The sequence below is a fragment of the Thunnus maccoyii genome, chromosome 22, assembly GCF_910596095.1.
Source record: "Thunnus maccoyii chromosome 22, fThuMac1.1, whole genome shotgun sequence".
NCBI lineage: Eukaryota > Metazoa > Chordata > Actinopteri > Scombriformes > Scombridae > Thunnus > Thunnus maccoyii.
Genome location: NC_056554.1, coordinates 7,429,713 through 7,455,783, shown reverse-complemented (window position 1 = coordinate 7,455,783; position 26,071 = coordinate 7,429,713). Strand labels below are relative to the sequence as shown.

At 41.4% G+C, this 26,071-nt stretch overlaps 2 protein-coding genes, 3 long non-coding RNA genes and 2 other non-coding genes across 13 annotated transcripts in view; 5 read left to right on the top strand and 2 right to left on the bottom strand.

Annotated features, from left to right (window-relative positions):
- The first annotated feature begins 1,536 nt into the window (after positions 1-1,536).
- Positions 1,537-1,701, top strand: LOC121890170. Its single transcript, XR_006093720.1, has one exon. It is a non-coding gene; the product is annotated as a U1 spliceosomal RNA (small nuclear RNA).
- Positions 1,702-2,745: 1,044 nt separating this feature from the next.
- LOC121890182 lies at positions 2,746-2,910 on the top strand. The gene has a single exon (XR_006093731.1). It is a non-coding gene; the product is annotated as a U1 spliceosomal RNA (small nuclear RNA).
- A 1,997-nt stretch (positions 2,911-4,907) lies between these two features.
- Positions 4,908-11,455, bottom strand: tmem88b (transmembrane protein 88 b). The gene is made up of 3 exons (XM_042400355.1): positions 10,919-11,455; positions 8,334-8,744; positions 4,908-5,189 (listed from the first exon to the last, which is right to left on the bottom strand). Exons 2-3 carry the CDS (start codon positions 8,736-8,738, stop codon positions 4,908-4,910), a joined length of 687 nt encoding a protein of 228 aa, XP_042256289.1. The 5' UTR covers positions 8,739-8,744; positions 10,919-11,455.
- On the top strand, positions 5,097-8,428 carry LOC121888833. Its single transcript, XR_006093332.1, has 3 exons — positions 5,097-5,245; positions 7,255-7,349; positions 8,339-8,428. It is a non-coding gene; the product is annotated as an uncharacterized LOC121888833 (long non-coding RNA).
- On the top strand, positions 8,461-19,481 carry LOC121888830. Of its 2 annotated transcripts, none has more exons than XR_006093329.1 (7): positions 8,461-8,548; positions 17,853-17,915; positions 18,006-18,094; positions 18,436-18,483; positions 18,704-18,770; positions 19,149-19,270; positions 19,390-19,481. It is a non-coding gene; the product is annotated as an uncharacterized LOC121888830 (long non-coding RNA). The 2 variants fall into 2 exon arrangements; XR_006093330.1 differs by having other exon boundaries at positions 17,991-18,094.
- The window catches only part of kdm6ba (lysine (K)-specific demethylase 6B, a), a 102,313-nt gene continuing 93,398 nt past the window's right edge, over positions 17,157-26,071 (bottom strand). For all 6 annotated transcript variants that reach the window (XM_042400337.1, XM_042400342.1, XM_042400338.1 and 3 more), the window contains 13 exons: positions 22,087-25,922; positions 21,667-21,793; positions 21,194-21,299; positions 20,753-20,958; positions 20,434-20,540; positions 20,280-20,348; positions 19,986-20,134; positions 19,754-19,868; positions 19,406-19,593; positions 19,134-19,275; positions 18,633-18,759; positions 18,111-18,281; positions 17,157-17,912 (listed from right to left, as the gene is read on the bottom strand). In XM_042400337.1, coding sequence (XP_042256271.1) covers positions 17,895-17,912; positions 18,111-18,281; positions 18,633-18,759; positions 19,134-19,275; positions 19,406-19,593; positions 19,754-19,868; positions 19,986-20,134; positions 20,280-20,348; positions 20,434-20,540; positions 20,753-20,958; positions 21,194-21,299; positions 21,667-21,793; positions 22,087-25,922 — 5,361 coding nt within the window. In that variant the 3' untranslated portion in view covers positions 17,157-17,894. The remainder of the gene's footprint in view (positions 17,913-18,110; positions 18,282-18,632; positions 18,760-19,133; positions 19,276-19,405; positions 19,594-19,753; positions 19,869-19,985; positions 20,135-20,279; positions 20,349-20,433; positions 20,541-20,752; positions 20,959-21,193; positions 21,300-21,666; positions 21,794-22,086; positions 25,923-26,071) is intronic.
- LOC121888832 lies at positions 20,042-20,649 on the top strand. The gene is made up of 2 exons (XR_006093331.1): positions 20,042-20,153; positions 20,450-20,649. It is a non-coding gene; the product is annotated as an uncharacterized LOC121888832 (long non-coding RNA).

Below are 26,071 nucleotides of genomic sequence, written 5' to 3'. Positions count from 1 at the left end.
TGGACGCGTTTCGCCATTAATGGCGTCATCCCTAAACTTTCTCCATCTCAGGTAAGCGTGGCGCAGAAAAAAACTTCTTCAAACGCTCAAAATTCTATTAAAATAACCTAACTAGTTATTTTTTAAGGTTTTATGTGGATACAAAAAAACTTTTTTAATTGACGTTGGTCCTAATTGACGGTAAGGTTTTTTTTTTTTTATCTCAAGCTAATAGCCTACCAACAGGTTCTGGCGGCTGAGTATGGGGGGGGGGTTTAGCCGCAATTTAGCCCTCAAGTTGTGTTCAGTGCCATTCGTGGCTTAATGTCATAACTTGAACTTTCATGCCAAGAATGTAAAAATGAGCTCGAGTAATAGACTAGCATCGTTTTGGACCTGTCATTATAGGCTTGATAGTTATTTGAGAGACATTATAGGGCACGTAACTCAGTGATGTTACACAGTGATTTTCTCTAGGCTGCTCATAAATTGCCCAATTAATTACTTCTCTTTTAAATTAATCATTTAATTATTGTTGTTTAAATGCTACGCACAGCAGGAAAAGATAAGTTGTGACATTTAAATAGTCAATAGTCTAATTATAATATTAGTAATTGGCCCAGTGTCCTCTGACGTGTGAGGGCCTGATGTAAAACAACTTATAACAAACGTTATTTCTTGCACACATTAGTGTTATTAGGATTGTGAGTTTATGTTCATTTTCATATAGTGACTTACTGCCCTTAACACATACGCACTATATTGTACGTCATATGCTTCTCCACCTGGTGGCGCCAAAGCCGCATGGTATGTGTCATTATGGTCATTATGTTATGAAATCGTTATTTATGTGGCATAAACGGATTATTTTGTTATTTTAGACGCAGACGCCTTATTTTTCTGTAGCAGAAAACTCAGCAGAAACTCAGACAAACTGTTTGCCCTCTCGTTATAAAAAAAATAGTAAAGTAGTGGAAATGTCGTGTGTTGACGATGGTAAATGATGGTAAATGTTTTGGTCCTGGTGTTTTGGACGTTCTTGCATAAAAACTGCTCATGATCCGCTTTTCTTGGGAGAAGTTGCAGAGAGATATAAACTCATTTATGGTTGTCAGAGAGATGTATATTATCAGTGGTGCCTCTGTGGGAAACAAATGACACCAAACCTAAAAACGGAATACTCCTTTTAACCAACATTTATACCACGTGAGACTGAAAGAATACAGCGTGTAGGCTGAGTTTGTTTACTGAGCGCAAATGTTTATTTTAATTTACAAAATTGGAAACAGAACCCTTCCGGAAGTAGTACGTCACATCCGCACCGTGCAGCAAAGCATGATGGGAAATGCACGATTACTAACTAACCCAATACATCCATTAACTAACCATATTAAATGTTCTTTGTTGTTTATTGTATTCTTATACGACCTGCACACACGTTTAATATCATTTTATAATGACGCTGTACTGAAAACTGTATCGCTGCTTATTTCGTGACACCGGCAGTGTGACTCGTGTGTGGCTGAATGAATCTTCCCTGCCCGCCGCATACAATTCATACTTACCTGGCAGGGGAGATACCATGATCAATAAGGTGGTTCACCCAAGGCGAGGCTCAGCCATTGCACTCTAGGTTGTGCTGACCTTTGCGAATTCCCCAAATGTGGGAATCTCGACTGCATAATTTCTGGTAGTGGGGGACTGCGTTCGCGCTCTCCCCTGATAATTTGTTGAATGAAAAAACATAAGAGTAGAGTTATAGGAGAGCTTGCTTATGTTCCTCATGTTGAACTGTTCAATATGTGGAGAAGGCAGAATGTGAAGCAATCGTATTGAAAATGGTTCACTGTAGAAGCATTTGATGGTCATATGGAGACATCTGCTGAGCAAGTGTTGATGCTACAATTATATGTATGGACGGATTAAATCTGATAACAGAGAGGATCACAGGCTTTATGATCTGTTCCTCTTGTGTACGGCTTTTAGAGAGGTTGTTGTACGCTACATACTGATTACGGTACACTGCCCGTTGCTTATGCTAACGTTGAGTAGGATGAAGTGACATTTACACTTCCAGCGACGACAGAGCAGTTTTTAGCCGGTTGACTCCAAGGCTGAATATTCATCACGAATCCAGATTTTGTCCATTTGTAGCCCTCTAATGCTTTCAAAGATTTCTCCAGAGTAGGACAAAGTTGATCAGGTAATTGTAAATGTCTGGAAACCGTCCGTTCCGGCTGTTTCAATACTCGTGAAAAGCACCCCGGGGGCATTATGCGGTTAAGTAATGTTTAATCTACCAAGTTTTGTAATATAGCGTTCAGTGTCCTCGGAATTAAAGTGTGCAATGAACTCTGACAGCTTGAAATCGATGCTGGCGCCATTCATTTTTGCCAACATGGCCGGGTAAACAAAACGAATCATGTGACGCCCAGAGCTCTATTTGATTGGTAGTCTACAGTCGACTCTCGGCCAATCAGAGGGCTGAAGTGTCTATCGTCAGCCACTTGACGCCCGGAGCTCTGTGATTGGGAATCTACAGTCAAAAAAGTCTACAGTCACTGTAGACTTTGCACTTTATAGACACGAAATCTCCACATTAAATGTTTTTTGTTGTATGTAATATTGTTATACGACCCGTACACAAGTGTAATATCGTTTAATAATGACGCTATACTGAAAACTGTATCGCTGCTTATTTCGTGACACCGGCAGTGTGACTCGTGTGTAGCTGAATGAGTCTTCCCTGCCCGCCGTGTGCAACTTATACTTACCTGACAGGGAAGATACCATGATCAATAAGGTGGTTTACCCAGGGTGAGACTCAGCCATTGCACTGTAGGTTGTGCTGACCTTTGCGAATTCCCCAAATGTGGGAATCTCGACTGCATAATTTCTGGTAGTGGGGGACTGCGTTCGTGCTCTCCCTTGATAATTTGTTTAAAGAAAATAAATGGAAATACTTGTAGTCTTTTTAGAAAGTAATCTAGTCTGAATGTAGTGTTGATATGTATTTGGTGTTGGACGGTTTTAGAGACAGGAAAAAGTTCTTTCCACTGTAATTATGTGTAAAATAAGTGCAATATTTGCAAGTTTGCAGAATTATTGTATACTTTCTTTGCATAAGATTGTGTTCTATAACTATATTCATACCAGAATAAGTAATGCATGGTAATATTCTCATACGTAGACATGTTTAAACCATATACAAATTCACCGAAAGTCAAGTCAGTGATACTTGGTTTACAGTCACGTCTGCAGTGGTTTTAAAAATTAAAGGATAGGAAAGCAAACTCATGTTCTAATCACATGTCTTGTGAATTTCTATTACTGGACAAATTTGGCTCGTCAGACCTTTTTTAATAAAAAATGTTCAGATCAATCAATCTGGGATTGAAAATGTACTGTTCACAACTTGTAGGTATATGCAATCTTTGAGTGGCTGCAAATAGACACTTTTTCATTCAGATGGGGTCATAAACCAATAAGTTTGGGAATCACTGGCTTTATACTATACCTATGTTCATCTCAGAGTACTGCAACTTGGTACCAGCCAAAATGTCTCCTGGTTTTTCCACACTCAGTATATTTTTATTGTAATTATGGTACATGTTCTTTGTCCCAGTTTTTAAGTCTCATGTGTTGTTCCACCCTTTGGTCTCTTGGGGGAGACATTAACCACTCACAGTCAAGCCTGCCACAGTTGAGGCTCCATGTGCTCAGTCACAAGGCTGGTTTTGCCTACATGTATTTTTACAAATTCCACTGTAATCATTTTTATATTTTTCTCAAGGGACCTAACAATAACCCCTAACAATAGCGACTGTTTCCGCAGAAAAGCTGCATAACTTTGGCGGCACTCAGAAGTGTTTTTGAACTGCGTGTTCACTCACATTTTGTGTTGGCTGGCATTGAGGTCAATTTGTTCGCTCCTTAGCTGGGAACAGTCTTATATAATCCTTTCCTGTTCCTAATAGTAGACTCAACCCATCCCACCCCATGCTAATACAGGACACAACTCCAGCTGAATTCAAAATCTTTATTTATAAAAATGAAATAACATAAGAAATTGCTGTCACAGTTTGACACACAAAACTACCCTAGACAAATAAATGAAGGTTGTTCATTAATAACAAACAAATAATAATAATGAATGTGATAAGATACTATTATTTTTAGTGTCAATACAACCGAAGTGTACTATTTCCTGTGATTGATTCGGGAAAGTTAAGATAGTATGTAGGTCTGATTAGATGCGTTTTGTAGGACGACTGCAGTGTATCCAATTTGTTCCTTTCTTTACAGCAGCTCCAGCAATTTGACTTTTTGTCAACTCTGATCATATTAATTAATTAATTGGTGAACTACACAGTCACTTATAAAGTCATACTTCAATGTCATGCTGTTGTCTAACATCTTTGTTTGTATGAAACAATATACTTTTGACCTTGGAATGTATCTTAGATATCTTGATTAGAGAACATATGCTGTTTGTACTCAGTCCTCTGCTCAATACTTAACATAAACATCATTATTGTAACTGGAGTTTCAAGATAGTCCATTAACAGTTCCAGTAACAAGCAATGTGTCCAGTGGAATAATACCAACAAAAAAAATTGCTTAGTACATGGTGTTCATTTTTCTTTCTAAACAATCAATATTGTTGCTCTGACGGTGAGGCATGACAGTAAGTCATTAGTTATTATTTATAACAGTCTAACTTGTCTTCCAGGATGTTCATCTGGTTTTTGTTCATTTACAACTTCCTTCCTTTTCTGGTGTTCATTTTGCTGATTCTTATATCCATTACCTCTTTCAGTCATCCACACCCCACCATGTTCTCCTAGTCACTTCCCTCTATACACTTCATCTAATGATACTCCTCTCCCCTCTCTTTCCTCTCTCTCCCCCTTCCTCCCACCTTCATCTCACACCCAGACCTTTCCCTTCCCACCATCAGCTCCATCTCGGCCACCGCAGCAGCCAGTGCCAAGGCCACGGTGCTGGGTGGCAGGCAGGTTTTTATACACAGCCCGGCTGTACGGGATGAAGCACAGGCCTAGTTGAAGGTGTCGGGCCAGGCGGCAGTAGGCAGCCAGTGCCAGGACCAGCAAAGGGGTGACCAAGAGGAAGCCCACCACCAGCAGAGCCACGCAGCCTCCGTCAGACAGCAGGTCTGAGCAGTAGGGGGTCGTCCCATGGGGGCGGACCTGGGGAGACGAGGAGAGAGACGGCAGTTGGGATGATTCAGAAGCAAGCCTTAGAGGTGAGTTTGTTCCTCAACCAAAGTGCCACCTAAATGAACATTTTTTAAACCTTCATTTAATATGAGTAGCCTTACTAAGAGATGCTTCTCAGCAAAGCCCTGCTCCCTCCCTTCCCATACAGTTACACACATTCACACCTGGAAGCTGTCCAGTACACTCACAGTCTGAGTAGCTCAGCTGGAGCACTTTGGCCCCAATGGAGCAGTTCCCACCCAGATTTATTCTGCTGATCTGGTCATCAAACCAGCTGCCTCACAGTAACAAACTTTACAAAACCAAAACAGAGCAATTGGGCAGGCCTGCAGCTGGTAGTTTTCTTGTTCAAGGACACTTCAGCAAGAGAGATGTTAAGGTAACAGTGACCATGTAGTGAGAGATCTCTCTTCAAATTGGGAAGCTGTAATGCAGGATAGAGACAGCGTTTAGGTTCTGTATATCTACTGCATTTGCATCATATATTATTTCCCCTGGCAGACATTATAACATTAGACAGTTATTACAGAGATTGGGCACGATTTTGTTTTATTCAGTACTTAAAGATGTGTTTGCATATATTGCAGCTGAAAAGATTAATTGATCAGAAAATTAATTGTCATTTAATCATTAAAATAATTTCTTGAGCAAACTTTTGCTGGTGCCAACTTCTCACATTTCAATATTTGCTGGTTTTCTTACTCCTCTTTAAATACCTGTTAGCTTCAGTGTTGTTTTTTTACAAAACAGAGTATGAAAAATCTGCATGGTGATGATGGACATTTTCCTCTGTTTTCTGATATTTTATAGACCTAACAATTAACAGATTAATCAAGAAAAGAACCAGCAGATTAATTGATAATGAAAATATTCATTCGTTGTAGCCGTAGCGTATAGAATGTCAACTATTTAAACACTTGGGTGAAGTGCAGGGAAGAACAGATAAGGACAGAAAATGACGTGTTCTTTATGGTATGTGTGTATGAAGCGAGGACAGACACCAGTTGGTAGTCTGAGAATTATTGCTCACTCAAGCATGCACTGAATCTCTTGCCCACTCAAGACTAAATTAACAAAAATAAAAAGAATCAAACTTCAAGGAACTTGGCAGGCACTACTATGAACCATCATTACATCACTTTGTCAAGTAGATAGAAAGATGTTGATCAGTATATACTGTATGTCAAAGCATGCGCACTAGTTGCTGAGAAATAATGTAAGGGAGTAGGAGAGGAGGTTAAAAGGTCAGGATTTGAGTGTGGTGGAGGAATGAAGAGACAGCAGGTCTCAATCATCCTTATCGGGCCCATGAAAGATGAAGTGAACATTTGAGTGCAGGAAGAAAGCGCAGAGAGTAAAAAGGTTTGCAGGAACAAGGGAGGTTAGGGGGAGAGTATGTAGAAGAAGACATACTGACAAGGCTCTTGCCAAGCTGGAAAGTCAAACATTGGTGTGTCCAAAAAAGTCATTGATCACAAAGATGAATCTCCAATAACGTCAAAGTTAAGGTTTGTTCATTGAATATCGTGTTGATTTCTGATATAGGAGTTTACATGAAATGTCAGCTGGAGAGGGAAAGCAAAACATTTAGGAGGGAGGTAGTCAGGGAAGTAAGTGAGAGGGATGGTTTTAACTACATTACATGGTAGTAAAAAAAATAAAAAAAAACCACTTAAGGGTATAGGAGGGTGCACGGGAATGTCAAGGGAAGGACTTGTAACAGATAAGACTTACACAAGTATGCCCATGTTTGTTTTTACATTGGGAAGCCCGCTGTATGGCTCCAGATCTGAGCCAGGTTTTGATGAGAAACCCCTTCAAGGCTGGAGTTTTTTCTCATGTGAAACATCGTGTTTGCTGTATTTCTGGTTGACTATTGATAAAAGAATGCCCTCAAAGATACTTAGTGTATATAAGTGTATCATGTATAATGTTATACGAGGAACCCTAAACTGTCCTTCCTTTCTTTCTCCACTATTTTTCTCACCCCTTTTTTCCCCCCTTTTGATTTCTCCCTTTCTCTCCATCCTCCCAGGTCCTGGTTAATCCCCCGCTAAGCTGCTGTCACATGAGGTCTAATTGTGAGAGAATTCTGGTCTCTCCAGTCATTAAAAAGAGCGTTGACCATTGGTATGTATTAAAAGTCTCTGAACCATGATGACTTATTGGGGTAGTCCAGGTTAATGCTTTCTGACTGATAGGTCAAGTAGGTTGTTTGGTTTGAGTTGCTTTTTATATTTTCAGATGTTCTCATCACAGTCTGCGCATTTTTATATGTTGTTTTTTTCGAAGCGTCCCTTAATCCCCAACTCGCTACCAAGCAGTCTTTAAAGTTTTCTGCTCTGACATCTGGCTTCTTAGACTCCTGACCATTCGCCCCCCTCCAGTCCCCACACCTCCTCAACATCTGAGAGAAACTCAGACTTGTGTGATTTATAAAACCTCTCATCACTGATGGAGCCAAACCCCACCTTAAGCCCCGAGGAGAACTATTTCAAATTTTTGGATCAAAGTTATGAGATTAAGACTTTCAGGTCTTTCAAAGAGGATGAATGAAGTCATCTCACTGTTCCTCTCATCTTTTGTTTAGAAGTAGCAAATATTTGTGTAAATATTCATTCTTAATAACATGTAAACACATTTTCCTTCTCATACCAAAGAGCAGACTTAGACAAACCAAAAATGGAAATGTGAATATCAGAGACAAGAAATACTTGCACTGGTTTCAAAAGTCTTTCAGATGTAGAGGTTCATTACCATCACAGCTAATCATTCAAATAAAGACTTTAAGTTTTCCAAGAAGTATATTAGGCTTTTTATGTCAGTGGGTGCAATCAGTATTGTTGGTTGTTGCAGTACAGCAACAAGCAGTATTTCTGTATGTGCACTAAAAAGTATACTTTTGTTTTGTACATTTACTCACAGGACAAATAGGAAGAAAAAAAAAGAAGTAGAAAAAAACATAACTAAAATAATAGCTGTGTACACAGTTGAATAGACAAATATTTAAAAATGCCTTTTAGCAGGCTCTTCGCAAGTTGTAGATGAGTATGACACAGGGCCTTACAGAAAAAATAAATGAACGCAGTTTAAACTCTCACTTATCTTACTTACTGTAGAGTGGCAGAGGAAGCCAAACACCACCATGACAATGGCTGGTGTCAGGATGGTCCCGAAGACAAGCCCAGCGAGGCAGGCGTTGATCGCAGCGATCACAAGGTTCTGAGCCGTCACCAGCACTGAGCAGGCCCAGCAGTCCAGGGACCCCCGCAGCTCCAGAGGAGCTTCACTGCCCCCACCACCGCTCTCAGCTGCAGAGTAAGGAGGAGGTACGACCACACGTGAAGGTGTTTCTCTGCCCCCACCCACAGCGGTGGTGGAGGCCAGTGAGTTGGAGTGGAGGAGGTGCGGGTGGTGGTTATTGTGATGATGATGATGATGGTGATGAGGTGGCAGTTCTTCAGACAGGTCCAAGGCCTGGTGGTGGGCCCCCTTCTCTAGAGTACCGCTCATACTCATAATGAACTGTGAACAAAAATAAACAAAAGGGTGTAAAATGGAAATGTAATGTTTATTAGAACTGATGATAGAATTGCAGATGTTTTGACGTTGTCAGTCAGCCCTGATTACCATGTTTAGACAATAGATTTAGTGGAAAAAGCATTGTTAAAGAATGAATGAGTAATCTAGTGACATAGTTCCACATTTTTAACTTAATGAAATTCCAGTCTGGGTTCACTAAGAGGTGAGTGGTTTTATCTGTCAGGAAGCTAGCCTTATGTGATGCAGCCCGTGAGGTGATGATTATCAGATAGCTGATTGGCCAAAAGGAAAGGGGCCCATAATTACCATATGTTGTGTGCAGCTGAGAGATGAAGGCTAACTGGCATCAAAGTCTGTTTGTGTACATGTGCACATGTACAAAGATGGAGGTTCACTGTCAGGCTTCAATCGAAAAAAGATATTATCTCAAAACCGCTGTAACTTCATAGATTGAACTAATATCCTCAATGTGGAATGTGAGAATGAGTGGAATAACATAGAAACACTTGATGATACCGTGAAAAGCATTACGTTTCATATGTAGTGATCATTAGCATGACACTGGAGGCTAAAATTACCTTTGTTCTTTAGTTCAAAATTGTGTTGATTTTTCATTCAACAAGAAGTTAGTCCAAGTTCATATACTAAAATTTGGAGGCCAAGACCTGCAGGGAGTCTCCTAAAAATATAGCAGTATTTAGTTGTATGTGTAGTTTGTATTTAGGTTGCATTCATTCTGTGTTATGACAAATCTTTCGTGTTATGCAGCTGCATCTTGCACAGGACATCCTCACTTCTCAAAGGTCAGAGGACAGGGATGCTCTGACCGGACAAACGGCATCTCTGAGTAACAGGGCCAGGTCAGCTGCCCAAAATATCCCAGTAATGGAAATATCCCAGTAATGATGTCATAGCTAACCAGTCAGGCTCATATTTTAGCAAGACAAGACAGGGGCAGACAGACTATAGTTTATTAACTTTCTTGATTTGAAGATATTGACGCTGAAATGGTAGCAGATCTGTCATGATAGTGTAATTGTTCAAGATGCAGTATCATTATTGCTTATATCACAATGTAGTACTTAAATGTAGCATTACTTCAGTGTACAGTCAACACCAGAACACTCTAGTGCTTGATAATCAGTTGTTGATGATTCTTGATGGACCTTCTTTATCGTAATGTGACCGGTCACATTATGATTGAGCAAAAGCTGCCATTGCTTGAACAGTTACAGCAATTTATTCAGTTAATGTTTGGACCAATGAAAGTTAAGAAAGGAGCCAAGGAAACAGCAGCTTTATTCAGTCAATCCAACAGCCAGTCTTCCAGCCCAATGACACCTCACAGTCTAAGTCCAGCTAGCATGAGGCCAGACAGAGCCAAGGGCATACCTGCACCACCACTCACTGGACATCAGAGCTGACAGTGGAAGACATTAATTACGATGCCGTCCTGGGTGCTTTAGGGTTGTTTATTTTCCATGTCTGTCTGCCATTGTTTTTTTTTTCCAAGTGTTGTATTAAGGTGGAAGGTCATGCAGGAAGGACTGGCAGGAAAGTGTATATGTGCACACGCGTGAATGTGTGTGTGTGAGGGGACTCATTGTGCCCCCTTACTGAAAATACATTTAGCTGCTCCACCCATTTTACTCACTGTTCTTGTTCTCGTTTGAATAGAATTTCTTTTGAATAATACGTCATGTCATTGTTTGACCCAGATTAAGGAATTCTAAATTAGTGAATATCATGCAATGAAGTTAATGTAGCTACCACATGGTTGCATAGTTCCACATTTTTACGTCATCTTGGTTGATTTTAAACTTTTCTGTCATTTGTGTATATCATCATGTGTTACTCGACACATGCTCAGCTGGTTCTTACAGTGTTATCATGCTTGGATGCTGCAGGGAGAGATTTTCTATTGTTCTATTATTCTATGATTCTATTGTCTGGAACAAAGCATCTGCAATAATTAATTGCATGTTTCTGAGACCTCGTAGACACTTGCTGCTATAAGTTGAACATTGAAGAGGAACTTTTAGCCCCTTTTCACTGTAATCAGTTGTATGAAGACCTGTCAAAGGTGGAATAATAATAATAATAATAATGCTAATAATTTAAACATGTCTGGGTGATGTTGCTGCACTTGTACTCACATTGTGCTGTGGGGCCCGGTGGACCTCTTGCTGTTCCTCCTCCAGATTGTTGCTGCTTTTCTCACGTCTTCTGAAGACCACTTCTGTCCAGTCAGCCCCACACGTACACGTTCTCCTTGCACACTTTAACAAAGTCCTCTTAGTTTTCTCTTAATCACTTCTACTCACAAGTTCTCTATCTGTTTCTTAGTTGAAAGAACTTTCATGTGATTTTTTTTTTTTGAGGTTCCCTCCTAAAGCCTTATCTATTTAGTGGTGGTATGTTGGTATGTTGGCTTCCTGCAGCTCTGCTCTCCTGCTGCTGCTTCTTCTCTCCACTATCCAGAGTTGTCAGTGGAGCTGATTAAGTCCCAGAGTCTCTGTTTTCTTTTCCACAGGCAGCATCCAATTCATATGCTGTGGTGATGAAGCAGTAGCACAGAGATGCTCTCTCATCAGCTGCTGAGAACAAACTTGACTCACAGGCACTGAGGTCTTTGTTTTAAGAAGTATGTCAGAATTTTCTGTCTGCCTGCCCTCCTCTTTTTACCCCCCATCTGATTGAGTCCACCGTGGTGTCTGTCCTTCCCTCCCTCCTCCCGCGCTCCCTGCATCCATCCCACTCTCTCTCGCTCTCTCTCTCTCCACCCACAAAGCTTATCAGCCCCCCTGCTTTTCTCCAACAACTCCTCTCAGCACATGCATTCCACCTCTCATATCCAGGACATGCTACACCCCTCTTTACCCTGTTGCGATGGGGGCTGGGTGTTGCATGTCGGGGGTCAGAGTGAGGGGGATTGCCTGATAAGTTGAGGTTCAGGAGAGCAGAAAACGAGGGGGAAGGGCAGCAGAGACAGACTTGGTGTGTGTTAAGAGTAGTAGAGAGGAGGAACCATGGTGCTAAACACATAATTAAGCTTGTCTATCTTACATTTGTGTTGACCAAGTGGAACCAAATCTACCACAGCAATCTTCAAATAAGTGAATTATAGTTGTTCAGTTCAGCTTTGTAAGAGGATTCAAGATGTATTGTCTGACAAAATCAAAAGGAGTCAAATCTTTAGTAACTTGCATTTGTCTCATCAGACTTTTCATTCTCTTCTCATCTGTGAATGATGCTTTTTTTTTTTTTTTAAACAATGCAGTGCTACTTATTTTTCTATTGGCTGCATTTCTCTTAGGTTTGTAGGTTATGTGATATGAGATTGTTGCTAAGTATTACAGTATTATGCACAAAGTATTCATGTGCTATCTTGGTATAACTGGCATAAAACAAGACCAGCGTTGATGCTTCCTGGGAGCTACTATCTCATGCTAATGGTGTTTGGTATGTAAGTGGTGCATACATCACAGACTCTGGCATTTCTCTACATGTGTTTGTTTTTAAGGGCAAGAAGAAGAAGTGTGATGGGCGAGAGTGATTCTTTTCACCCCTACAGACGTTTAACGTATTCCAGCATTTGGTGGAAACTTTGAATCAATCAGTTTTGAAAGAACAGTGCCCTCTTCTGTTATGTGCTGTATATTAATCAGAAGAGGACCCATAATTACTGAAGTATCTGTTGTATTCATCATTGTCATGAAGGCTTATGAAATAATTGTTTTATAGAGAAGTGCATTGCATTCACCAAAGGAAAAAAAAATGTAAGGCCTTATCTCATAATTATGACTTACCATCTCATAATTACAAAATCTTTTCTTGTAATTTTGAGATCTTTTCTCATAATTATTAGATGGTAAGTAATAATTGAGGTATGGAAATGATAATTATGAGATAAGGCCTCTGATTTTTGCATTGGTGAATGCGTTTCCGTAGTTTTAGTCTGTACAGTAGATGAAAAAATTAATTTAAGGAGTTTGAAAATTAATTTAAGGAGTTTGAAAATTAATTTAAGGAGTTTGTCTGGCTTGCTCCTCTTGCCTTTTTCCTGCTGCCACACACTCTGCATGCATTTGTTTTGAGGACCCAGAAGTTCAAAATTAAGAGCATATTCTAAGTGCTAGAGAATAATCTTCATGCAGTATAAAGAAATTTAGCAGAAGAGCTGCTGATCTTTTCTGCTATGGTCTTATATGTAGTGCCTGTACTAAGTATTCTAAATTAATTAATGTGAAAACACACATACTGTTGCACCTTTTTAAATAATGCAATTATTAATTTCTGCAGGGAAGTCAGGTTTTCATTAGCACCTGTGAAGCTGAAAGGGGTTTACTTAAGTACATCTAAAGTAGAGGAAACAGTGTTTTTGGCCTGTTTCCTCCTCTTGAAGGACATTGTCTCTAAGTGTGACGTCACCTTGCTGCCCTCAAAACATCCTGTTTTTACGACTTGACAAAGCTAAACCTCGAGCTTTGAAGCATACCAGACATCTATGTAGTTCTAGTAAGAAATCTGTGCTGTTGGGCTGAGATTAGTTGGTCAAGATTAAGTTTACATCCTGCTGAAATAGAAGTTGTACTGGTTTTCACACTTGATGAGTTTGATAATATTTGGTTTGGAAGCAGTCTTTGCAGGCTGAGGAAAGATGCGTGGAGAGGCTGATTTGTGCCAGCTAAGGTCAGACCTCGGGTTGAGAAAGATGAGCAGCAGAGGGCTTTAAAGCAGTTACATGATGTGAAGATAAGAGATGATGTGCAGTCAAGCGAGAGACATCAGTCAGAAGTGTTTACAGTGTAAGATGAAATAAAGTATATGTGCATTATCAGGAGATGAGGTTGAGATTTAAAAAAAAAAAAAAAAAAAAAAACTTGGATTCTCTGGAATACAGGATTAGAGAAGGAGGATGAAGTAAGAAGAACAAAGAGATCGAGGAAGGCAGTAATCAGTTAAATGATAAGAAAACATCAGAGCATAAGTTTAGTAATTACTCTTGTCTGATCCTGATTTTCTACCCTTTTTCCTCTGCTTTGAGCTTGCAATGTTTTATTTACTTCAGCCTGTCTTTGGTCCCCATGTAGTTCTTTTTTTTTTATAGGACTGTATGTGAGACTACAGAGAACAGATATACCTCTAAAATAACAGTATTTTAATATCTATATTTGGCAGTTGATTGGTTAACTTTTTATTTTGTTGTTGGATTTACATCAGTGCAGTCTCTGATTTTCTGTTGCTGTTATGTCACTGGTGACAGAAAAGTTCACACAGGCTGTTCTGGGGGAAACTTGTCATCACAGATGAAATAGTTACTACATAATCTTTCTCTTCATCCTCAACGAGAGCACCATAAACAAACTTCAAAGTTTTGTCCATCATGATTACACCATGTGGTGGTGATTGGACAGCTGAAGTATTTTGTCTTTGCAAAGGGAAGAGCCTTCACCCCCTCATCACCTGACTGCAGCAGGGTGGACAGATGGACGGACGGAGGTGGTTTTCCTGTGTGGGCTGAAGCAGGATTTCCTTCAGTCTGTCCAGTAATGCTCTGTCCCTCCAATGGCCCCATGGCCTCTTATTTAACCCGAGGACCCAGCGACGTGCTCACACTCCGTCACTCTGCCTGGGAACACTGAAGGTGTTTTTTTTTTGTTTTGTTTTTTTTACAGTCAGGCTCTGGAGCTAGTTTAAATAACTGCTGTTAAGGCAAACTTTAGAAAATACTCAACTACAAAAAAATTTCCCAAATGCAAGATTAGTCTAATCTGTCATTTTAAAAATTAATTCTAGTCTTGAAATACAGGAATATGATCTTTCTTTTTTTAAGTTTAAAAAGATTTACAATATTGTAAGGAAAAACATTATTGCTTCAAATGCTATGTAGAAAATAGTTCATAAAAACTGTATTTGTACTAGCTGTATTTACATTTTATTTAAGTAAATAACCTTAGGAGAAAAGCTCTGATATTTTTTAGCTTTTTGGTTTCAGACCACTTAGACAACTTGTTTCTTTTTATGAGACATGAAATGTGCACTAAATAAAAATACTGACAAGCTAAGCTTATATCTAGAGCTACCAAAAATATTTATCTAAAATAAGTATTGAATGAATTAGCTTTTTAGCTTTTCATTTCAACATTATCAAGACATTTGACAAACTTGGCTTTAGAGGAAAATACAAGCTGCAGTCTACATCAGACTAATAGATGCTATGGGAAGAAGTAGATGGCTGTCTACCTTATTCTAATGATTTTTAAATGAATGTTTATCCTGTCAATACAGATTATTTAGTCATAGGGTAAATAACCCAACAGTATGATTCAACAACATGAGACAAAAGACATCCCCCATACAAGTCAAGTACAGTATATGAGAATAAGAAGGAGGCTGTGTTTTGTATCAGGCAGCGTAGTTTACACACTATGACAGAATAATGGTTAGTCACATTTTAAGCATTAATACTCTACTTTTTCTGTACAGAGTTCATAAAAGTTGTTTGAGTCTCTATTGAATTATCAGCAAGGAAACTGAAGTCTGGGCAGTCTTGTTACTGCTCCCTGCTATTTCCTGCTCTGCTATCTGTTAAGTTTTGCCGCTTGTACAATCTCCTTCCTTAGTTTACCCTGGATGCTGATGTCTAAATGGAAACTTTTCTATCGACTCCAGCCTTATTTTCTCACACGCATATCTAACAATAGCAAGCTCAAGGTGAGGACGTGAATGACAAAGCGGTGCCAAACATTGGTCACAGCTGAGGGATATGACTTGTTATTGTGAGAGTGGGGTGTAAATGGATTTAAGTCGGGCTGTGACACATTTGAGAGCAATGCGTTGGTTGTAATGGTGATGGTATAATTAAGATGAATGACAGCTGGGTGATGTTTAGAAGGATCTTGAACCAGCAGACCCAGCTTCAATCCACTGCTCATAGACATCTAGCTATAGCGGCTGCTGTTGTATAACTGACCCTTATGTTTACTTTACCAAAGGTGGGAGGGGAGGTGTAATGAAAAATAATTATTCCCGTGGGAGTTAATGGAGCAAACACAGAAGTGAGTATGTAAAAGTTGAAGTTTAAAATGCTGTATGTAGCTTTTTAAAGTTCTTAACATTTTGTGAGGATGGGAGTTGGAAACATTTCAGAGAAGCTCTAATTTATGTGCTGCGTTCAGAGTACTGAAGGCTTGTGTGTCATGCAGAGTTCTGCTATGTGTTTGTGAAAATGAAGTGAGGGTAAGACACCACTATAAAGTAGAACTGCCTTATATGATGATGCTATGCCCTTGATTTACATTGTTAACACAGAGGAGTTGAGTCTAGTCTGGTAACTTTGTTGTGTGAGTGTGTGTTATGATCTAACAACAGTCAAGTTATACAAGGACCTACTTTGTTTTATTCTCTTTATACTTTTCTGAGATTAGTTTGTTCATATTATGTGGAAAGTATGTTTTGATTTACCAACGTGTTAGTGGCAGATTGTGGTGAACAGCATATGAGAAGTACTAGAAATATTTCAGAGAGATTGTACTCATTTCTGGGTTTATCAAAAAGCGTTTATTATTAATAGTCATAGTAATGTCACACAAATTCACAAGTGTTTAAGACATGTCTGGCTCAGTTTGGTGTGTGTGTCTGCAAGTATGTCTGTGTGAATTCTCTAAACAGTGCAGTTATAAATAAATGACCACAAAGAGAAGGAAAAGGGTAAGGTAATATTGCAACAGGAAAAATAGAATTCTCATTTTAAGAAGACAAACAGAAAAAAAGTTGTTCAAAGAGAACATTTAGCACCATCTATCCCGTTATCATATTCAACAGATAATATCATAAAATCTCGTCTAAAACCCCCTACATAATAAAAAAAAATTACCATTTCTCAAAACACTTTGGAAAAAAGTTGTTTTTTTTCCTTAAAGAGCATACAAACACAGCATTCCATTAGTCATCTTCTCTACGTGAGCAGTGTGCCTATCGTCTACAGGAAAGGTGGCGTTATATTCAAGATAAAGATATCATTTAATATATATCAGGAGAACAAGGCAGGAGTCATGAGAGGCAAGCACCAGAGAAACAGCAGCCTCCACTCCCGCGGACACACAACCCCCACATTTCAGTTCTTACAGAGCAATCGGTCACCATAAAAAATAAGAAAACAAAAAAATTCATACTTGTACAACCCTAAAAAGGGAGAACATTGATATCCAATAAATAGAGGAAATGTTTTAAATTAAATGTACAATGCCAAAAAAAAAAAAAAAATCCAGGAAATACTAAGTCTGCATATTGGAACAAAACAATCAAAGAGGTACAACACACAAACACCAGATGACGATGATTTTTTTTCTTTTTTCAGAGATAGAAGTCATGAACAAAAAGACCTGATGATGTGTGACAACTGAATATTAATCTCCAGAAGAAATAAAAGTATAATTCATAAAAACACAAGATTTACAACACATACAAGATTCTGAAAGACAAAATGAAGTCCCCCCCAAAACAACCAAAGTCATTATAACCCGTATGTTTTGAAGCATTCCAAACAATTGTATTTTTTAAAATTCTTAATGCTTTAGAAAAATGTTCATATCTCTATTATTAGTATTTTTCATTTTCTCTTTTCTAAATACAAGTGACAAGGCCAATGTGGTATATATCTAGGCTGATCTAGTTTAGAAAAAACAAAACAATTATTTTAAAAAAGACAGCACCCCACAAAAATTGCAAACAGCATGTACAAATTTCAGTATTCAAGACAACAACAGAAAATTTTTTTCTCTCTGGTACTGACAGAACGCCATTGAAACCATCAACTACCCTCCACAGTTTGTTCAATGGCAGCACCAACTGCCCCCTGGTTCTCAACTGTTGCCAGGGTGTCTGGTTGAAAGCACCATTTGAAAGTAAACTGGTATTTTATTGGCGGCTTGGTATTTCTTTTTGTAAACAGTAATGATGAGTAAACGTATTCAACTGGCTGTTCGGCAAGTATTAGCAGTAGTAGTAGTAGCAAAAATGATCTTAAATAATGAAAGGGAAAGTTGAAAACCAAAGTGAAACTGTGTCTTTTGTCCTGGCTTGCAGGAGTTTTGGTTATGGCTGAGGAGACGCAGGAGGGGAGTTCTGTCACCGGGAGGAGGAGGCCTGGTAAGACAAGACACAACAAAGACAATTAATTTACAAATAGATTCATGTATGAGTGAATAATTTAGTTGATGACAGTTATTTTTGTTCCAGATCAGAAAGGAACCTCCAACTTCTGGGAGACTGATGGCACGACTGTCAACTATCAGATTCTGAACAAAAAACAAAGATACTGAAAGCAGGTTAGTGTTTGCTTACCTGGTTGAAGGAGTCGTATGCGTTCATGAGCTCCTCTATGGAGTATTGCTCCAGCACCACTACGTTGGTCAGGTTGGGGGTACGCAGACGTGCACAGTCCTCACAGTGAACCACATATGTCTTCCTGCTATTGTTCTCACTTGTCACAAACAACAAATTGAACACCTCCACCTGTAACAGAGGAGAGAGTATATTAATAAACATTTAATCTGTAGTTGCAGAAAAGAGTAATAACAGATAAGGAAAGGGTTTTGACTATAGTTATTCATCAAATTTGCCAAAGAAATACTTCTTTGGAAAACTCATTGCCTTTCCTCTTTTACAGGATGGCAGCTTGGACTCCATTAGTGACCCAGATTCACAGCTTAAAAAGGTATGCAGTTATGTTCCAAGCGCTCTAATTTCTGCCAAACTATGGTTAAACACATTCTTGTCACTAGCTTGATGGGCCATTTACTGCAGAAAACCTTGTATCCTGCACTGGACAGAGTTTTGTGGTTAGAGAGACTGAAAGCAACTTACGTCACACTCATTGCAGTAGTAGGCAGGCTCGTCTTTGACCCGACTCTGATAGGAAATCTTCTTGCCTGCAGCAACCAGTTGGTCTCGTAGGATCTGGATGTGCTTCATGGACTGCAGCAGGCAGTGTCTGGCAGGAAGGTAAAGAGAACAACCTTAATATACAGTGCTATCAAATGTAAATTTATCAGTATATATTACAACTTTGACAAAAAGGGACATAGTAAACCAGCTAAAACTAACGCAATCAAATATTCCAGCTCTGCAGTGAATTCTACTTTCATGAGGGTTTTATTGTTTCTGATGATTTTGAAGGCTGTAGTTTGTGGTGCTGTTGTTATACAGAGAGATGTTTTTTATATTTTGTCCACCTATCAATGAGGGTAGGTTAAATATTAGAAACATCTTTCAGTATAACACAATTTTAACAGAAACTGAACATTATATCCTCCATGAAGGATTTATTGTAGGACTGCTAACTGAGTGTAATTTGCTTGTACTCACTTGATCAACTTGTAGGTTTCTGGGTCGGTGATCTTGACAGTGCGGGCCACATTCCAGGACACATGAATCATCGGGACTATGGATTTAACCTTCTTAACTTCGTTCCACTCAAATCTCTCCAGGGCCAGCTGGTACTGGTAAGCTGCAGATCCACATAAAGCAGTGTTGGAGAATGAAACACTTGCTGTCTTGAATTATATATATTTTTACTGTTACTGAGCTCTGATGTTTTTATTGTTGTTGAAATAATCTGTAGATGGTATATTCCTTACCACTGAGAGGTCCAACGTTCCAGGCAATGTTGTTGCACCAGCCTACGGCCTGAACCCAGTGAACAGTTCCAGCGTTGATCCACACCAAGTCTCCCGGCCGCTGGATGAAGCGGTACACAGGGATGTTGGCCTTGTAGAGGTCCTCCAACACCGGCCACCAGGACCCTGTCAGGTAGTCCACCCCATGTCTTAGCAGATAAGAGGAAAACATGTTAGATATTGATGTAAAGCTCATTACACTGTTGCAACCTGTATAAATTATCCAAGATATGACTGTCAACTAAATGTCTAAAATGTAAATAGAAACTGACTGAATGATGTCAGCTTGTAATCTCAGATTTTACTCACTTTTCACAGAAGTCACTGATGGCATGCCAGTAGTTCTCATGGACAGAGAACCACTCACAGTCTCCAGGGCCGATGTTGATGTTTACCGAGCAAAAGTTGTTGTTCTCCTGGTGACCTGTTGAATAAGGACAGGAAATCCTTTGTCATATTTAATGGTATTTAACATTATGTTGTTTTAACTAAATGTGTATTCCTTCCATTACAGACAGGAAGGAATGTCTGTGTCCTTTACCTGGCGTTCGGCTCCCTGGAACCTTCATGTAGAGCTGGACAGTGTTCATGCCTAGGATGGTGTGCCCGACATGGCTCAGCATGTTTCCGCTGGATGCTACACGCATAAAAGCCGGCAGCTTCTGCAACTCTTGTAGCTGGGGCTTCCACCTTAGCAGAGAAACAGCAGGTGAGAACTCTTATCAACTTTCATCTTCTGTGATGTGTGAGAACAAGTTTCACACGAGCAGCGCTTTGATAGTGTTGATGACCACTAGAGGGCAATGCAGTGCAGCTTGCTTATTGAGTTGCTCACCTCTTAGGATCTGAGAGGTCAATGTTGGTTCCAAATTTAATGATCTTTCCCACTGGTTTCTGCTCACCACTGAGGAAGAGGAAAATGTTTAAGCATTACTACAAGTGACAAAATGTTTTAGTGAACCTTTAGTTCTTTTTAACACTGTCCTTACCTGCTACTTTCTTTAGAGTTGTCCTTGCTGGGTGTATCAGAAGTATTGGATGGCTTCTTCTCCTTCTCATCATCTTCATCGTCCTCCTCATCACTGCCTTTCTCCTCCTGAAGATACGGATGACACAATGTGTTAATCAGCTAGATTGCAACACAGAATGTCCTTACCCCACAACCTGACACATTACCGTGTCCATTAAAACCGAACTGAAATATATACTTGTGTGTGTGTGTATATAGGATACATGACTTGGGTTGAGAACTAGTAGAGAGTGTCACTGTTAGTGGCATCAGTAGTAGTAGTGTGTATTATCCTTTACCTGCAGACTCTCCTGGAAGCTGGATGCCTGGTACTGGGCGTACTTGGCAATGGTAGTGTGGGAGCGGCTGCTCTCACAGGGCCATGTCTGACCCGTCCCACTGGGGTCCCAGTTCTCATCAGCAGGCTGCTGCACCTGAGTCCTCACCTCCACCGCCTGCTCTGCATTGGCTTCCACCAGTGACTTTGTAGAAAACAGCCCCAGGTCTGAAAGTGAGAGGGAACAGTAAGCACATGCTTTTGAGACAGTTCATTTATTTAATGTGTATATGTACAAATATACAAGTATATAGAATGGACCAATACCACATACTACCACTTACGCCTTATCTAATTGCTGATACTAGAGAGCAACAGTATTTCCTTTAGCCAGAAGTATCAGGAGTGCTTACCATGAGTTTTTCATGAAAATTTAATGTGTTAACTGCTAGTGTAAACTTACTGAGTCGTAGAGATCCAGCCAGGCCTCTGATGACAGTAACAGGATTCTTGGGGTCTGTACAGAACTGCAGCAGCACAGGGGAGAAGGCATCCCTCTTGCTCTCCAACTACAGAAAAGAAAAATTACGTCAGTGCACAGTAACAAAACCTTTCATTGTCATGTACAGTAAAATCACCACAAGAGGGCAGCACATGTAAGTTTAAGCATATTGTATGGAAATATCAACTGCTTATTTTGTACACTTTATATTAAACCAGTCTGTTGCTTTTAAGAATGTATTCTCTGCTTTTTGATTAAAGATTTGCCACAAGTGGCTACCCACCTTTCCTTTGTTGGTAGATAAATTATTTTACTTTTGGGAACCCTGTGCAATCATGTATAAAATTTCCATACCATAATTTGTATTATGTGAAAGGCCAAACACTGAAAGAAAGCTAGCAGATGCATGAAATGTAGTACAAATAGTGACTTACATAGATGCTGGGTGTAGGAGGATTGAGTTTCTCTCTAGGAATAGGTTCCTCTGTGTTCATAATGGGCTTGACAGAGAACTCTGGGAGCAAGTAAGACTCTCTGAACTTCCCTTTCACTCTGGCACCCCTAGAAAAAAAGAAAGATGTTGAGAGATGCAAAACGTGTGAGGTTATACAAGTTTCTATTATACTATTTTGCACTTGAGCTTCCGGATGTATGATAACTTTAGCATTTTACTTAAACTTCATCCTGTTCACAGAAATATCTGGAAGGTAATTTAGACTGGGTAGTAAAAATGTGCCAATTAGAAATCTCTTGAGTGATGTAACCATGAGACCCTGACCTATGCAAAAATATAAACCCTTGTGAAATTTCCCATTGAATGCATTTTTAGACGTCTTCCTCAACAGCGCACTTACTTGCAGGACCTGATGATTTCACTGGCAGTGTTCTTGATGCTGATTTCTTCCAATGGGATCCTCTTTTCCTCCACCTCCGAGGCAATGAATGTCTCCCTGTCCCCGCTCTCGACTTTGATCAGACGGATCTTCAGCTCCTTGGGTGGCCCATCTGACAGCGCCTTCAGTTTTAAGAAGTCTGTGGAACCTAGCGAGGAACCAGATTCAGTGCCTTTTTTGTGCTCAGATGATCTTTCTTCAGAATTTCTTGAGGTCCATTCCGCATGCTCCCCTTCACTGGTGGAGCTGGCACCAGATGCATCTGTACGTTTCTTTTTATCAGAGTCATAATGACTCCGATTCTTCTCAGACCCCTCCTTGCGCTGAAGGTTGAGGTCTCCGAGAATTCTACGATCCTTCTTCTCCTTATGGCTCTTGCCATCCTTGTGACGCTTGTGGCTGGAGCTAGAACGAGCGGAAGAAGATGACGATGATGAAGAAGAGGAAAAGGCCATTTCCTCTCTCTTTTCTCTATGCTTCTTCTTTTCTTTTCTATCTTCATGCTTCCTGCTGCTACTGTGGCTGTGACCGTGCTTCCTCTTCTTTTCTTTCTCCCTCTCTCTATTCCGGTTTCGGTCTTTTTCTCTGTGTTCTTTTACTTTCTCAGATTTGTGTCTGTCCTCTACTTTGCCATGGCCATCGGGACTATCCAGGGAGTTCTTGCTAGGAAGTGACTGTCGACTAAGCGTGACCTCGCAGCTCTTGCCCAACTCTGCCAGAGAAGACTCAGAGATGGTTGTCAACCGCTGCTCCTCCTTGATCACCTTAATAGGCTTTATGGTAGGAATACCCTCCTTTTTGGTCCTTTCCTCTGTTGTTATTCCATCATCTCTCCAGACATCAGCATCCTCTATTTTTAGTTTCTTATCTTCCAGCTGAGGAGGGGAGGACTTTTGAGAAGGAGCAGCTGGACTGAATGGTGGATTGGTTGAATCTGACGTGGGAGAGCTGCCTTGCTGCTGGCGGTAGATATCAGGGCCCAGTGACAGTGAAGAGGAATATTTGACCCCAACCAAAGCTGATGGAGGGGGTCTCCCAAAAGGCCCGCCACGGTAAGCATACTTCTGGCTCCCTAGGACTGTTGCTAGAGACTTGAACATGCTGTTAACACCTGTTTGGTGCAGGTGGGGTCTTTGGGGTGGTGGAGAACAAGACGGGGTCTCGGAATCCTCTTCATCATCATCCTCGTCAGCCTCACTTTTAGTCTGCTCGGGGAGGCCATAAAGTTTAGCCAGGTCACTATGGCGGTAGTTGGTGTTCCCTGCTCCCATCCCCATGTCCATTGACTGTTTAGGGTTCAGGGGGACATTTGCAGAAGGTTTAAAGCAGTCCTCATCCTCCTCATTGAGAGAAGATGTCCGGCTGCAAGGGGATGCCAGAGAGCCTTGGCGGCTGAGCACAGGAGGGCTAGCATGGGGGTTGGACCCAAAGTCTTCCTGGTTTGGCTGATGCTTCAGTGCTGGGATGAGGTCTGGGGCACACAGGTAGCTCTTAATAGGTTGAACACTAGGAGAAAAGTTGTCAAGAAGACCTGTGGACCCAGTCTTTTCATTGTTATACATCTCTTCTTCCTTTTGGATAGATTCATCCAGCATAGCCATAATGTTAGCCAGACCATCAGGGAGTAGTGTGGACAACTCGGAGGGCTCCTCCTCAAACTGAGCACTGTCAGAGTCAGTGCCACAGCTGCTGGCATTTTCCAACCCACTTCCTGTCACCCTCTTCTGGAGGATTCCCCCTGTGGAGCTGGAGTTGGTAGATAGAGGTGGTGGCGGCAGGTTTTCTCTGGGAAAAGCCTGATACAGTTTGGGGGGCTCTCTAAGTGCCATGGTGGGGAGAGAGTGTTGGCTGCTGTCTCTCTCCCTGGCTGAGTCTTTGGATTGGTTGGGTGCGGCTTGCATTGCCGGGGGCTTGTTGGGGTATACCGGCTGGCTCATCCCTGAGGTATTGTGTGTTGATGAGGGACTGAATGTCGTTCCGCCATTGTTGCTCCACATCTCTCTCTGCCTCTGCTTTTCTCTGGCATACTCAGTCTGAGGTGTGAGAGGAGGCGGCCGCAGTCTTTCTAGAGGAGTAGTGGTGTTGGGCGTCTGGCCTGGGGGACAGGGGAGAACCCCGCCACGGCTTAGCCAGGGGAATGGGGGTGAAGCCTGGGAGCTGGGGGGCGGTGGACCAGAAGGAGGCGCAGTAACAGAAGAGAGGCGTGGAGGTGGGGGTGTTGGGGAAGTGTTGCCAGAGAGCAGTTTCTCCAGATTCTCAATAGCAGTCTGCTCTTTGCCTTTTGTACTGCACAGTTCCTCCTCCCTCTTCCTCTCCATCCTCCTCTTCTCCTCCTCTTTCCTCTCCAACTCTTTTTGTTTTTTCTTTTCTTTCTCCTGCCTCTCCAGCTCTCTCTTCTTTCTCTCCTGTTCCTGCCTCTCTGCTTCCCTCCTCCTCTCTTCCTCCTCTTGCCTCTCCCATTCTCTCTTCTTCCTTTCCCGCTCCTTTTTCTCCCATTCTCTCCTTTTCCTCTCCTCCTCCTGTCTCTCCCATTCTCTTCTTTTCCTCTCCTCCTCCTGTCTCTCCCATTCTCTTCTTTTCCTCTCCTCCTCATGTCTCTCCCACTCTCTCCTTTTCCTCTCCTCCTCCTGTCTCTCCCATTCTCTTCTTTTCCTCTCCTCCTCCAGCTTCTCCGCTTCTCTCCTCTTCCTCTCTTCTTCTTGCCTCTTCTTTCTCTCCTGCTCCTGCCTCTCCCATTCGCTCCTCCTCCTCTCCTCCTCCTGTCTCTCCAATTCTCTCTTTTTTCTCTCCTCCTCCTCCTTCTTCTTCTTTTCCAGCTCTTTCCTCTTCCTCTCCTCCTCCTGCTTTTGTCTCATTTCCCATTCTTTCTTCCGCCTCTCCTCTTCTCTCATTCTTCTCTCTTCTTCCTCTCTGTCCCTCTTCCTTCTTTCCTCAGCTTGCATGTGTCCCTCTAGCTCAGCATCAAGCTTGTCTAGAGCCTCTTCAATGGACTGGGGGACAGAGGTTGGGGCTGGTGGACGAATCTGTTGCTGAGAGTAAGCCCGGGTCGAGCCAGAGTCTGGCTGATGACCCAGTCTGGAGGAGAGGGCTGGATTGGATGGCTGAGAGGCAGAGTTGACGGTGGAGCGAGAAGCTGGATAGTATGCAGGAGGAGACCTTGGAAGAGGATTTGAAACTCTGCTTGTAATTACACTGTCTCCTGCCCTCTGGTGCCCTGAGGAGAAGAAAGATGACGATGATGATGATGAGGAGGAGGAGGAGAATGCAGGAGTTTGCCCCAGTTCAGCCTGAGAACAGTATGATGTCTTCCCCTTTGTGGGCTGGGACTTGTTGGGTCCATGTTGTTGTGGTCTGGGCAGTCCCTGTTGGTGAGGCTGATTGGCAGCTTGGCCTCTCTGACAGCCAGGCTGCAGCAGGGCATCCAGCTGAGAGGTGGGTCTAGTGACGGTGCTGGTGGAGCTTTCGAGCGCTGGCTCTCTTCCTCTCTGCCAACTGTTATTACTGCTGCCATTGTTCACACAGCAACCAGCAGGGGGTGATGTGGTTACCGTGGAGACACCAGCCGCAGTTACACCACCAGATCTGCTGCTGTTGCTATAGCCGCCGATGGAGCAGGAGGACTGGGACATGGGAAGATTGGGGGTGATGACAGGGGTACGGGTGGAGTTGGTTGGGGGCAGAGTAGGGCTGATGTGAGGGTGATGCTGGGAGGGAACTGGAACCTGACTATCCACGACCTGAATGTGGCTCTGCTGGCGCTGAGGTAGCAGTCCTGGAGGCCTGTAGATGCCCGAATCCTGAAGACACACATATAGAGCAAATTTCAATGAATGAATGTTATAATGATCACTGTCTCAACAACTGCAGCTGGGTTAACAGTTAAAATGTAAGCCTGTTTATTTTGGAATAAAAACACCTGCTGCCTTATAAGAGGGATTATATCAGC